Here is a 15,581-nt window from a genome sequence, read left to right as displayed (position 1 = left end):
ATATAAGTGTTAAATAGGTATAACACCAAATAAATGTCTCTCATCATGAATACAATGAAATTTAAGGTCAGAAGGAGATTTATTCTCATGTATTGTGGGTACATTCAGGATAAAAATGTGTTCACATCTCTGACTATGTTGATACTTACACCGGGTTTCATGTGTATGGATGCTTAGAATTTGAGATTGTAAATGTGCAGTTGCCTGATGTCAAGTACATTTTCATCAAACAAAATATGTATTCATGTTTTCATAAACTAAAATGAAAAAAAATCAATAGTTTCCCATCACATTTAGGACATTTTAGAACTTTATCAGAAAAGTCTAATTTGGACCAAGTATGTCTCAGAGAGTATCTGTACACAGCATGGATTAGTACAAACACAGAGACTGGGGATAATACACCAGACCTGAGCCTGATCTGAAAATATAAAAGTATGTGATGCAATTTAAATTTATTATTTTAAAAAAGACATGACATAACTACATATAATTGTCATAATTATCAGAGTCCAAAAAGACCCTTGCATCTTCTCTGAGCACTGTCTTATCACTCAGTTCCACCCAGAGCTTGCTATACAGCAAGAGGAGATGCAAATAGGGACTTTTGCCACTCAACAAAACCAACCCACTCTAAGCTTCACCTGTGGCAGAGTAGCTTACCACTGGATTCTAGCCAGGTTTCCCCATTCATTGATTAGCACAGACTACTCACCATGGAGGTGGGGCTTAGATGGGTTTCCTTGTTGCTGTTTTAAAAGGAAATGCACAGAGAAGAGACTCTGTGTAAAAGGTCATACATAACAGGGACAGTGGATATATGTGACAGTTTTCTGACTCTGATTCTCTGTCTTCGGGCATACAGGGTGATATGCAGCTGGTAGAATCTGGAGGAGGCTTGGTACAGCTGGAGGCTGCTCAATTATACCCTCTTGTGAAGCTTCTGGATTCACCTTCAGTAATTACTGGATGAACTGGATTTGCCAACCCCCAGGAAAGTAGTTAGAGTGGTTAGCAGATATAAAACTGATGGTAGTACAAAACACTATGCAGTCGGTGAAGGAAAGATTTGCTATCTCCAGAGACAATTTTAAGAACGTATTTATCTACAAATGAACAGTCTGAGAAATGGGGACACTGCCATGTATTACTATGCAAGCAACACAGTGAGGAAATTGAATTGTGAGCTCAGACACAACACTCTCCACAAGGTGCTGATGGCCAGCAGAGGGCCCTGGCACAAAAGGGAGCTCCAGGTCAACAGAAGATGAGAAGGGCTGTGAATGGGAAAATATTCTAAGTCTGAATGTTCTTATAATTCACACTTTTCAGAAAACCTCCACAGAAGTATGCATTCTAATAATTTTTGAAATAACCAAATATCCAAAGAAATATGTCTGTAATTATGGTATACATATTTAAATACAGGAAACAATCTGTTCTGAACACAATCCATCTACTGTTTCCCTATTGGTGTCTGTATCTATTTGAGTGAGCTGCTGGTTGGAAACTCTCAGAGGACAGTTATGTTAGGCTCCTTTCTGGAAGCATAATGGAGTATCAGTAATGATGTACAGGATAGCTGCTTACCTATAGGATAGGTTTCAAATATGGTCAGTCATAGTTTTCCCATTCCCTCAGCCTTTGTACCAACCCCAGTAACAGCTTCTCGGGATAAATTGGGGTTGAAAACTTTGTCCGTGGGTTTGTATTTTTATAGCTCCACTAGGGTTCCTGCCTGGCTACAGGAGGTAACCTCTTCAGGCTACAAATCACAAATGAAGTGATTCACAGATAAGGTCATCCTCATTGATTCTCTGGCACTTATTGTATCCCAGGTTTTAAGACTCTGGTGAGCCTTAACTTACTGGAGACCCCCTGAGTGAACAACGTGAAGCTGGGGCTAGATGCAAAAGCAAAAGGAATTTTATTGTTCTGGCATGCTGGAGTCACCCTGCACATGTGGTTAACTATGATGTTTAACAAGGGTATATTCAGTCCCCTCAATGTCCAAAAAAAATGTTGTCAGTCTAAGTCCAAGAACACAGAACAAGATACAAGCAAACACAGAGAAAACAATCAACACATAGACAGGTTGACCCTGCCACTGGCGGGCATCAAGGTCCAAAATTCACAGAGAAAGACAATGAATACACAGTTCAACCCTTTCATGGGCCCAGTTACAAACAGTTCATTGTTCCATGGACACAGAATAGAGTTGCTCAGTCAACTCCAGCCATGCTGAGACAAATCAGGTGCCCCTGCCAAAATGAAAGGAGCCAGACAACCCAGATTATAGCAGAAGAATCATCTCCTGCAGTTACAGTCTTGCCATTTCCAAAAGGAGTAGAGTCCTCTTGACCCCCTCCTAGGGGCTTGAAGCATCCTTCTGGCTTCCCTTGATCAAGACATTAAGGCACATTTGCCCTCTGCACTTGACCACAACAGACACCATAGGCTCTCCCAGCAACCATGATTCTTGCAAGCAAACTGAAAGTTCAAAGAGATTTACAAACTCAGACTTTGACAAACAGCAAAATAAACAAGAAACATGGTATGTGATCAAGACCTCTGATTCAATGCTCTGGTATGGGTGTGTCCCCATAAAGTATCACTTTCCCAGTAAATGCACCAAATGTAAGGCTCTGGTGAGTCTTAATTTACTGGAGACCCCACTGAATGAACAAAGCAAAGCTGGGAATAGATGCAAAAACAAGAGGGATTTTATTGTCCCAGCATGCTGGGGTCACCCTGCACATAAAGGAGAGAGAGAATGACCCAACACAGCCCATTCAGTGAGTTGTTATATAGTTTTCAGAGAAGCAGCCATTATACACAATGTGACTAGCAGAACAGTATAACTTATAAACTGATTGGTCTTTAGGGAATGAAGTAGCAAGGACTTCCCTTGTCTGTAGGTAGCCAGAGTTGTAGAATGGGTCTATGTGCCCTTGGCCTCTACAATCTGCAGGTAGCTGATGGTCAGTGCCCCCACCTCAGGTCTGAGGAATGCAATTAGCCTCTGCCTTCCAGAGAGGAGGGGTGCCTATGTACTCTATGACCTTTCTTTTTCAGGAGGGGAGGGGTCTGAGGGAATTTTCAATAGTTCCTGAGCTGACCTCTTCAAGGTCTCTGTCTCATCTTGTAGATACCTCTGACTCCTCACCAGCTACAGTTTCAGACTTCCATTCATTTTTTATGGCCATCTAGCCATCTCTCTGGTCCTTCTCCACACATGACCCTAAAACTCCCATTCCCATACTCATTCTCCTTCCCTCTCAGTTTCCTCTCTCCATCTGTCTCTTATGACTATTTAATTCCCACATCTAACTGAGATTCAAGAGCTACCTCCCTTGAGCCTTCCTTCTTTTTTAACATCTTTTGGTTTGTAAAATGTAGCATGATACCTTTATTTTATGGCTAATATACATACCATGCATGTCCTTTCAGAGCTGGGTCAATTCACTCAGGGTTGTACTCTCAAGTTCCCTCAGTTCACCTACAAAATGCATGATGTCTTCGTTTTTAATAGCTGAATCATATTTTATTCTGTATATGTCTCCCATTTTCTTTGTCCATTCTTCAATTGAGGGACATCTAGGATGTTTCCATTTACTGGCTATTACAAATAAAGCTGTTGTGACCATAGTTAAGCAAATGTATTTGTGGGATGTTGGAGCATCTTTTCTAAGTATTACTAGGCATGATATAGTTGTGTTTTGAAGCATAACTATTCCCAGTATTCCTAGAAACTGCCAAATTAATTTCCAAAGTGGTTGTACAGGTTTGCACTACCATCTGAAGTGAAGAACTGTTTCCTTTGCTCCACTTCCTTGCCAGACATATCATGAGTTTTGATCTTAGCCATTCTGGTGTATAAGATAGACCCTCAGGGATATTTTGAATTGCATTTCCCTGATTATTAAGGACTTTGAACATTACTATAAGTGCTATTTGGCAACTCAATATTCCTATGTTGAGAGTTCTTTCTATAGTTCCATACCCTTTTTAAAACTTGCGTTATTTGGAATAGTGGTAAAAATTTTTTTGAGTTCTTTGTAAATTTTGGATATAAGGCCTCTGTCTGATGCAGGATTGGTAAAGATCCTTTCCCAATTTCTGGGCTGCCTATTTGTCCTATTGGCAATGTCTTTTGCCTTACAGAAAACTTGCAGTTACCTGAGGTCCCATTTATCAATTGTTGATTATAGAGCCTAAGCTATTGTTCAGGAAATTGTTTCCTTTCCTATGAGGGCAAGTTTATTTTGCAATTACTCTTGTAGATATATAATATACTCTGTATTATGTTGGAGTTCTTGATCCCTCTGAACTTCAGTTTCATACTGGATGATAAGTATGGATCTATTTTCATTCTTCTACATATAGACATCCAGTTAGTCCAGTACAACTTGTTGGCGATATCTTCAATTTTTTATTATATGGTTTTGGCTTCCTTATCAAAAATTAAGTCTCCATTATTGGGTGGGTTTATTTTGATTATGGTTTTCATGCAACAGCTTAACTCCTGAGTCTTCAGAGAATGCATTTTTTTCATTCATGAGTCACATGAGTTTGTCACCCCTTTAGTTACATGATTAAACAAACATTTGCACTGAATCATCCTAGCATAACCAAGAAGGAAGTAAAGGAATAGAAAAGTAGAAAAATGTAGGCAACATATGGCTTAAGTGTTGTTATGAAAATCAATTGAACACACATTTATCACCTTGCACAAAACTCAAGTCCAAGTGGACCCAAGATCTCCACATAAAGTGATTCTCTGCCATTACAGACTTCTCTCTTGTGAATTCTCTATTTAATTCTATATCTCATTTTGATAGTTTTTTGGAGGTTAGCTTTATGAGTTCTTTATATATTTGTAATATTAGCCCTCTATCATATATGTGGTTAGTGAAGATATTTTTTCCCAATCTGTAGGTTGCCGATTTGTCCTATTGATCATATCCTTTGCCTTACAAAAGCTTTTCTGTTTCCTGAGGTCCCATTTATTAATTACTGATCTTAGATATTACTTCATTGGAGGTCTGTTTAGGACATTTCCTCTCTCCTCTGCCCAGTGAGTTCTAGACTCTTTCCCATTTTCTCTTCTATTAGATTCAGTGTATCTGGTTTATGTGACAGTGCTTGATGCACTTGGACTTGAGCTTTGTTCAGGTTACAAATATGGATCTATTTCATTTTTCTACATAGAGAGCGACAGAACAGAACTATTTATTGAACATGCTTTATTTTTTAATTTTTTATTAGATGTTTTCTTTATTTGTAATATCTCCTTTTCCAGATTCCCCTCCAAAAAAGAAAAAAATAAATAAAATAAAATAAAACTAAAACAATCCACTGTTCCCTCCCCCTCCTCCTGTTCACCATCACACCCCCCTCCTTTCCCCTGTATATTTTTTACATCTTTGTTAAAGATCAAGTGTCCATAATTGTGTGGTTTTGTTTCTGGGCCTTCAATTCTATTCCGCTGATCAAGCTAAATCATGCTCTGTACCAATAGCATGTATTTTTTTATCACTATAGCTCTGTAGTATAGCTTGAGGTCAGAGATGGTGGTTCCTGAATATGTAGAACTCAAGAAGTTTAACAAGCAAAAGGGCTCAAATGAGGATGCCTCAATACCACTTGGGAGGGAGAAGAAAGAAATCACAGGGCACAGAGTGGGGGATCTTGGTGTGAGAGGGGACATGGACTAGAAAAGGGGAACATGAACAGGTATTTGGGGGACAGGAGTGAAGCACTGAGGGCTAGCAGAAAGAATGGAAACAGGCAACTTCAATAAGTAGTTGGGGATACTATCTAGAATGTATCAGAGAATTGGGTGGTGAGAGACACTCAGGACTCAAAGGGAGGGTCCTTAAATGGAGTATCCATTGGTGGGGAAAGGTAACTAGTAGACAGTCAGAGTGGGCACATCCTCTCTTGAACAGGGGAAGAATGATGGGATGAGGAATTGTCAGAAGACTGACTGGAATGGGGATAACAACAGGAATCTAAAAAGAAAAAAATGTTAAAGATAATTAAGAGAAAAAAGAACAAGTGTATGAAAGCCAATATTTGTAATGTCTCCTTTGCTGCTGAAATTAAGGAAATATTTAAAAAACAGGAAATTTCATTTGAACATAAATAAATACTGTCACTTTTCTCACAAATTAGTCAATAATACTTTTGATTGTTTTCAGTTTTGATAAAGCCTTATGCATGTGGGACTGTGAAAGGTAGTTTGTTTTCTGGTTGAGCTAGGTTTAAACCCTGGAGACCAAGCAGATAACTCTGCAAGGGATGGAAGGCATATGCTGTGCTCCCAGATACCAGTCTCCTGAAACAAGGCCTCAGCTCTCCATAATTCTGTGTCCATCAGTCACATAGGGCAACAACTCAAGCCCCTCCATAGATGGAGGACATGACTACAGATCATGTAGCATCAAGACACATCTCCATTTTAATGAGGTACCTAAAGCCTTCATGGGCTTACCCAATTGATCTCTCGTTGCCAGACATTCCTCCCTGCAAAAGGTATATAACTTCGGGCCTGCCCTGAGAAAGGGGGGACTGTTTCACTCATCACAACTCTCTGCCATGATAAATGATTTGAAATCATGGACTGCACTTTCTCATCATGACCCACCACGGGGAATAATGGAACAGGTCTAAAGACCTGCACATCTAATCTCCCACAGGAAGCCTCTCTGTGTTCTCAGACATGGTCTCCTCCAAGCCAAGCCCACTGCCCCAGCACTCTAAGAACACTCTCTTCCCCATGGGAAACAGCCAGAGAGCACTCCTCCCTCTCCTTTCCCTTCAGCCCTGGGAACGATCTGGCCCATGCTCCATTCTCAGCACATCCATGGCATCCAGTGGTATCTGTGGTGCCCAAGAGCTAGAACCTGCTATCCATGACCTCCCTGCGGCCAGGGGACCCACAAGCCCAATTCTGGCGGTTCCTCACAGGGGCCTTAGATTGTGCTTCCCCACACCTCGAGCAGGGTCCTTCTCACAGCCCATTGCCTGCATGGCAGTGGAGTGGGGAACAAGCAGTCACCCAACTACCCAAGCCCTAGACTAGACACAGGACATCATTTTAATACCCATATTTAGAAAAAGTTCATGAAGGAGTTCTTTGGGGAAAAAAACTGATTTATGCAGTTTAATGACACACCAGTAAACAGTCCCACTATTTCATTATCTGGACATACCTCCCACTGTAGACAAGGATAAGACCTCTCATCCTTAGGTTACCAGATTAGTATGAAGATAGGTGATTTCCTGTGAGTGTTGGTGTCTCCCTCCTAAAGATAATCCTACTTCTCCTTCTCATTCAATTCATCCTCTTGTGGTAGGGAGGAACTCTTATACATCATGGAAAATGTTGAAAGTATATGCATGGGAATTAAAAAATCTATTATCACAGACTGGCTCTATATGATCCATCTGCCAGAGATTACTCTTCTCTTGTTAAGGCAATGTAGAGAGAGTCCACTGTAGTAAATCATAGGAGCTTTTTGAGACAGTATTCATTTCAATATCAGATATGTTTATAGAATTCTACTGATCTGACAATTTAGTGGCACATTATGATCAGGAAGATTCAAAACCCTTACATATGGTACAATCATTGTGATATTCATAAATCTGCTTCTATGCTGCCTAGATCCTCAGAAAAATAACAAACAGACCATTGCAAAAAGCTGTACCAGACAATCATGAGCTGACAAGACTCTAGTGGATCAAACAAAAAAAGCATTCCATACATGATATAGAGTGAGATCAGACACAAAAATAGTTTTAGTGTGTTATTCACTGATTTGTCAATTAAACGTGCAGAATTCTACCCTCAGCCTTTGAACAGCCAAAATAAATTGATTCTATAGGCAAAATATTTTTAGTTTCTTTGTGTAATGGAAAAACAAGCATGAAATTATTGAATACTAAATACTTTTTCAAGTATTCAACATCTTCATCTGTTAAGAAAATATAAATTAAAATGTTAGTATGAGATTTCATCTACTCCAAGCAACAAATATAAATTTAGTAAGGAAACAAATAATACCAAATGCTCATGTGAAATTGGTGAAAGGAAACACATAGTGGATGGTTGGTTTTAACCTGTTGTAGTCCCAATGGAATTTTGAAATTTTCTCCCAAAGCTAACAATACAAATGTCATATGACCTACCTATATTGTTCATGTGCATACAGCCAAGGACACTCTCCTGAAAGAAGTGGAGTCATGTGCCCATTCCTAATCCAGAAGCTATCTCCATTTGATAGTTACCTGAAAGCTAATAATTAGTTTTTTCCAATGGAGTCTAACTAGGGGAAAATGTATCCTTGAGTTTAGACTGCATGTGTAGGAGTACATGCCCATTAGGTATAAAAGAATTGTTGCAACAATTTTTTTTTATTTTATCATCTATCTACCTATCTATCTATCTATCTATCTATCTATCTATCATCTTTTGTTTATTTGTATCTTATTTTATCCTACATGCACTTTCTCATGTGTATTATGGCATCTGATTTTCTGATCTTATGGGATTCCTGAGTGTCCAAATGCATGGGTCTCTGCATCTACATCTGTTCCCTTTAACATTTATTGGCTCTTTTTTATATTTGTTTTGATGTGTTTGCTTTTACTTTATAACTTTATTTTATTTTATTTTTGTTATTATCTGTTAGAATCCTGTTTGTTTTCTAAAGAGACAGTAAGATGGTACATCTGGATGGGAGGATAGCTGCTGAGTAACAGAGATTTTAGAAGGAAGGAAAGGTATAATCAGGGTATATTATAAAAAAAACTTCTATTTTCAATATTTAAAAGGTTCGGCATCTGGTAAAAAAAATATCAGAAGATGAGGAAACAAATTATATTTTGAATATATAATGACATTTGTTGAAAAATCCAAGAGGTGCCACAGATTGTAAAGAGGCCAATGGAGGAAAAAAATCCATTAGTATATTCATCTTCAGGCATTTTGTTGGTCTCTGTAACACACATGCTTGCTTGGAATTGTCGCATATCTAAACTTGGTGGACTTTCAGTCAGAAGAGTATGAGGAATGAATGGGGTATCTGAATAAGAGTCAGAATAAGAGTAAGAATCTGAATAAGAATCAGAGTCCCAAGCTACTTCTATCAGTATGTGCTTTCTATACTTAACATAGAGCATAGATGGAGCAATAGTCAGGCACAGACCCTGTTCAAAAGTACAGTGTATCAAGTTTTATGAAATATGGAGACACATATAATGGGTGGGAAAAGAGAAGAAAACTGGGAACATTGTGGAATTACTAAAAAGAAAGCAAGAACTCAAGAGTCCAAGTGTGAAAAAAAGGATGTCAAGGTCTTGAAACATAAAACCATCACAAGACAGAGATGGTTTGTGGGGATTTTGGTCTAGAAAGCAAAGATGGGATTATTTCTAGTGGTGTTTCTTGTGATTTCTACAGTCTTAGTCCCCTCTCATTCCAGACGCATAGCATATTGTAAGAAGCCAGTGATAGTGATGGTCTTATTTCAAAAACCAATTATATTCACTATTTACCCTCTCCAATTCTGAAGGCAAAACTGGCACCCTAAATGCAAATGCCACTTCTAGCTCTAAGTTAGATCCCCTCCTAAGCTGTGGCACCCATCTCTCTCACTGGAGTTTGATCTCTGACGAAAGGTGGTGTAGCCAAAATATGACTGTTGATTCTTCTGTACCTATTGACCATGTTTCCTGGTGAGAGTTGCCATTTCATACATATCTCCATGAGGGATTTTTAAATTTGTGATTGACAGAATTGACTCTTCTCTGAAGGTATCCTGTCCCATGTGCAGCTTCTGGAGTCAGGACCTGACCTGGTGAAGCACTCTCAGTCATTGTCACTCACCTGTTCTGTTACTGGCTACTCTATCATGAATAGTTACTGGAGCTGAATCCAGCAGGTTCCCAGAAACAAACTGGAGTATATGGGATACATAAGCTTTGGTGGTAGCACTAACTCCAACCCATCTCTCAAAAGCCAAATCTTCATCACTAGAGAAACATCCAAGAATCAGTTTTTCCTGCGGTTGAATGTTGCAACTGCTGAGGACACAGCCACACAATAATATGCAAGACACACAGTGTAGAGACTTCAGTGTGAAACTAGACAGAAAAATCCCTGCAGAGGAGCTCTGTGCCAATAGGTGGCATACAGCACTCAGTAAGCACAAGAATTCTACTTTAGAATAGGTGAAAAAAAAGTCCTGACTCAAAGTTCTTGAACAAGATTAATACTCTACAGGAAACCACACTGGTCCTTTAAACTTCATGTAATATAATGCCTACATAACACTAAAACTCCTTCAATTATATCCAGAAATATCCAGTGGCAGCTTCTCCTTGACTTTCCACATCGCAGCCCACAATCCTAGCTGAAGACAACTGCTCTCTAGAAGGACAAACCAATACTGGAAACTCCAGAGATAAAGGCAAAACTTGAAGAGCCACATCAGTATTTAGAATGCTACTGGCCATCTCAGTTCACTGAACCCCAGAAAACCTGAGGCAACTTGAAAGCCCTTGGGGTCAACTCAGGACACAAAAATCCAGTGGAGGCATCTTACTGGTCCTGCAAGGAAGAGTACACTCTGTCAAAAAGACTAAACCAGAAACAGAGACCAAAAGAAAATAAATTCATTCATCAACAATAATCCCAAACACTTTCAATGGAACCTAAAATAATCCCATAGCCAATGTCTATTTGCCAGCATAAGAGCAAAATTAACAACAATCACAGCAATATGGTAACACTGGTCCCAGCTACAGAATTACAGCAAGCCATGTTTATCCCAACACAGATGAAGTACAAGCAAATGCCTTTAATACTACATTATGACAGTGATAAAGTTCACTGGAGAAGAAATGAATAAAGTCCACAGAGAAATCCAGTAAAAGACAAATATGCAGGAAGCCTGCCCAGCACAAACTCTCCCTATCTCTATCTCTCTGGATAGCAGCTGGTGATGAAGGCATTGGTGATTTTGCATCATGCTGATAGCAGACTGAAGGCCAAAACATAATTATCTGGAACTGGCAAGATGCCCACAGAGAAACTCTGAAATGTTTAATTCTTAGGTTTTAATTTTATTTCTATTTTATTCATTCACTTTACTGCCCACTCACTACCCCCCTTCTGGTCTCACCCATAGCAATCTTTCCCTTTTACTCCCCTCGCCTTCCCTCTGAGCAGCTAGGCTCTCTCTGGTTATCTTCACCTACAACAAAGGTTCAAGTCTCTGTGAGTCTAGGAGTTTCCTCTCCCATTGAGGCCTGACAAGGCAGTCAACGTAGAATAACATAACCCATGTATTAGCAACAGCTTTTGGGATATCCCCCATTCTAGTTCTTCTGGACCCCTATGAAAGTCAAACTGCACATCTGCCACATATATGAAAGTGAGCCTAGGTCCACCCTGTTTATGTTCTTTGGTTGGAGGTTCAGACTCTGAGAGCCCCAATCATCCAGGTTTGTTGACTGTGTTTGTCTTATAGTCAAGTTCCTATCCTATTCATGGACCACAATCTTTCCTATTCTTCTATAAGCATCCCCATCCACTATTTTGCTGTGTGTGTTTGAATCTGTTTGAGTCAGCTGCTGGGTGGAGCCTCTCAGAGGACAATTATGCCAAGTTCTTGTCTGAATGTATAGCAGAGTATCACTAATAATGTAAGGGCTAGTACTTGCCCATGGAATGGGTCTCAAGTTAGGGCCATTCCCTCAGTCTCTGCTCCATCCACAGAGACAGTATCTCTTGTAGACAGGAATAGTTGGGGTTGAAAGCTTTATGGGTATGTTTGTGTCTCTATCACTACACTGAGGTTCCTGCCTGGCTACAGGAGGTGGCTTCTTCAGGTTTCAAATCACCAATGTAGTCAGTCACAGCTAAGGTCACCCCAATTGAGTCTTGGGTGCCCACCATCTCCCAAATCTCTGTCTGCTCTTGTACATGCCTGCCTCCACTCTTCACCCCCTACAGTTGCAGATTTCTATTAATTTTCATGGCCTTCTTGATATCGCCCTTGTCCTTCTCCATACATAATCCCAAACTTCCCAATGAAATCCCAGGTCCTTGTGTCTTTTATGACTATTTAGTTCTCACTAAATAAAGTAAGTGTTTTTGTGCAATGTTGGAGTATCTTTTATGTATACTCCCAGGATTGGTGTAATTGAGTCTTAAAGTAGAACTATGCCTAGTATTCTGAGAAACCACCATATTAGTTTCAAATGTGGTTGTAGAGGTATGCACTCCCATTAGAAATGAAGAAGTGTTCTCCTTGTTCCACATCCTTTCCAGCATATACTATCTTTTGAGTTTTTCATCCTAATCATTCTGAGGACGGTAGGATAGATGTTTTGGATTGCATTTCCCTGATAACTAAGGACTTTGAACATTCTTTTAAGTGTTTCCTGCCCACTTGAGTTTCTTATCTTGAGAATTCTTTAGTTCTGTATCCTACTTTTAATTGTGTTATTTGGAGAGTATTGACTAACTTCTTGAGATCTTTGTAAATTTTGGATATTAGTCCTCTCTCAGATTTAGGATTAGTGAATATACTTTCCTTATCTCTGGGCTGCCAACTTGTACTATTGTCAGTGTCCTTTGCCTTATAAAAGCTTTGCAATGTTATGAGGTCCCAATTATCAATTGCTTCATCTTAGACTCTGAGCCATTGGTGTTCTGTTGAGGAAAATGTCTCCTATACCTACAAGTTCAAGGATATTTCCCAATTTCTCTTGTAGAGGTATAATATATACAGTTTATGTTGAAGTCCATGATCCACCTGAACTTCACTTTCATGCAGGGTGATAAGAATCAATCTACTTTCATTTTTTTACATATAGACATCCAAATAGTCCAGTACCATTTGTTGAAGATGATTTCATTTTTCTGTTGTATGTTTTTGGCTTCCTTATCAAAAATTAACTTTCCATTATTTTGTGGGTTTGGTTTTGGGTCTTTGATCAGATTCCATTGATCCATGTTTCTGTTTCTACACCACTTTCATGCAATTCTTAACTCCATTGCTCTGTAATACAGCTTGAGGAATGGTGATGCCAATGTAAGTTCTTTTTTTATTCATTATTATTTTGGTTCTCCTATGGTTTTTGTTTTTCAATATGAATCTAAGAGTTGTTCTTTCAATATATATATATAAATGATTGTTTTGAAATTTTGTTGGGGAATACATTGAATCTCTTGATTGCTTTTGATAAGATGGACATTTTCACTATGTTAATCCTATTGATCCAGGAGGAGCTTGGAAGATCTTTCCACCTTCTGATATCTTGTTCACTTTTGTGAAGGCCTTGACATTCTTGTTATATATGTCTTTCATTTGCTTAGTTATTTTATATGATTTTTTGCTGTTTTAAATGGACATGGTGACATAATTTCTTTCTCAGGCCAATTAATTCTTTTCCATAAATCATCACTAAAATACATACTTGAAACCAATTTCTTAATTTAATATCTGCATTCACAATTTTTGTTACTTCTCCAACAGTGTATGCAGCAAGACTCTGGCTACTTTTTGGGCTCTTTTATCTTTTGCCCCTCTTTTTTTATATCTTTCAAATCCTATAATAATAGAATATAATAAAGGATAAATCAAGAGAGGACAATATTATATTTAGGCTACACCCTGCTAAACAGGGGTGTCAAGTTCCTTGGGTCAAGTTTGATCTTCACCCAAAAGTGATCTACTTTCTTCCTGTTTTTTCTTTGCTCACTAATTCTTAACAAACCAAAAAACAACAGCAATCAAACAACCAGCCCCTACCAACAATGTGCAACACTGAACAACCTCAGCTCTCAGGGATCTATCACGTATATAAACTCTGAAAAGTTCCCAGAATTCCAAATGTCACACAAATGCACAAACTGTCTGCAGCTGGCAAAACCATGCCTCTACTAGAGGACAAGGTAAATCATAATCAACATGAGGGGACAATCTGAAGCAGCCCTCTATCCTACACCTTAGATTAAAACAAAAGCATATAATTATAATAATAATTATGAATGTTTTAAGAAACTAAAATTCTCACTACAAGAATATTATAATATTCTCTGTGGAGCACATAAAGCAGAGAGAGGTGTATCTGTGGTAAAAAAAAATAAAGACATTGAATTATACCATAAATGTATAATAAATAATACATACTTCTTTAATTCTTTACCAGTTCTTAATTGTTTATTCAACTAATTCATATATTTTGATAGCTAGTGATTTCGATTCATAGCTTATAATACAAAAGTGGGAAATGCACACAAGGCCTCACTATGATCATGAAAACCAGACCAGCCCTGGACTTGGAACTCTGACAGAGGATAGATGTCATGGATTCCCAGGTCTTCCCATTAAGTATGAACACATACCACTCAGCATAGTGTTGGATCAGAGGTTAGATTTAGTTCTTGATTTTTATAATTTTTAATTAAAATAGTTTTGAGATTTTCTTACCTGAGTATGGTACACATCAATATCCCCACTGAAATCCCTCTTTTATCTGTTGTATACTTCCTCTTACTTTCAGGACCTCCATTAATTTATTTTTTGTTCATTTTACAACCAGATTGCTGTTCCCCTGAACAAATCCTCCCACAGAGTCTCTCCCCATGGCCCCTCCTCTTCTCCTCTGAGAGGGTGGATCGTACAGAAGCCAGACAAAGGAACAGATTCCACAGAAAAGCAACAGCTATAGAGACAGCCCCTTCTCAGGTTAATTGAGCTACAAGTTAGTTGAAGGAATTCCTATCTATAAGACCAAAAGCTTATAAATAAATATAATCTTTCTGTCATTATTCAGGAACTGGGGCAGTCAGAGAAAGGTTCTGAGTCATACAAGAATAACCCTGCTGCAGAAGTAATGAAAGTTAGCAGGTGGTGCTCACTGTACACCCAGAAAAAAACTTGAAGAGCAGTTGTGCAATAACAAATGAGCTTCCAGACTCAATAAGATTTTCTTCCCCTCACTGAACCACATGTAACACAATTTACCAGTGAAGCCCTCAAGAGACTATGCCCTAACGAGTTGTAATGTTTTCTCCTTAAAGACTAAAACCAGATGTGACCACATATCACTATCTTTTTATTCTTGAAATTAAATCAGTCTCCTGGGACTATTCTATCACAGAAATAGAATGTCACAATCTATAGGACCATTTTGATATCAAAAACACATTTTCTTTCACAGTGGAATAAATTCTTCAACTGAAAAACTAAGAAGCAACGTTCTTTCTTTTAAGGAGAAATGGGCAGATATTTCAACAAACTTAATCTTAAAACTTAAATTACAGGACTAGTGAGATGGCTCAGTGGGTAAGGGCATTGACTGCCCTTCCAAAGGTCATGAGTTCAAGTCTCAGTAACCACTTGGTGGCTCACAACAACTCGTAACAAGATCTGATTCCCTTGCTGGGTGGTGGTGGCACACGCTTTTAATCTCAGCACTTGGGAGGCAAGGCAGGCAGATTTCTGAGTTCGAAGCCAGCCTGGTCTACAGAGTGAGTTCCAGGACAACCAGGGCTATAC

The 15,581-nt window shown here is 38.8% G+C and overlaps 3 gene segments (V, D, J or C); all 3 read left to right on the top strand.

The window, feature by feature from the left end:
• Positions 1 to 15,581, top strand: part of LOC116080189 — a 1,139,691-nt gene that overhangs the window by 441,271 nt on the left and 682,839 nt on the right. The window contains 1 exon segment of the C gene segment in view: positions 1,896 to 1,906. Coding sequence covers positions 1,896 to 1,906 — 11 coding nt within the window.
• LOC116080190 overlaps positions 1 to 15,581 on the top strand; it is a 607,419-nt gene that overhangs the window by 2,382 nt on the left and 589,456 nt on the right.
• Positions 1 to 15,581, top strand: part of LOC116080186 — a 1,015,034-nt gene that overhangs the window by 420,533 nt on the left and 578,920 nt on the right.

This window comes from Mastomys coucha, unplaced genomic scaffold, assembly GCF_008632895.1.
Source record: "Mastomys coucha isolate ucsf_1 unplaced genomic scaffold, UCSF_Mcou_1 pScaffold6, whole genome shotgun sequence".
Classification (NCBI taxonomy): domain Eukaryota; kingdom Metazoa; phylum Chordata; class Mammalia; order Rodentia; family Muridae; genus Mastomys; species Mastomys coucha.
Note: the sequence above shows the minus strand (reverse complement) of the source record. Positions and strands in the feature narration are given on the sequence as shown.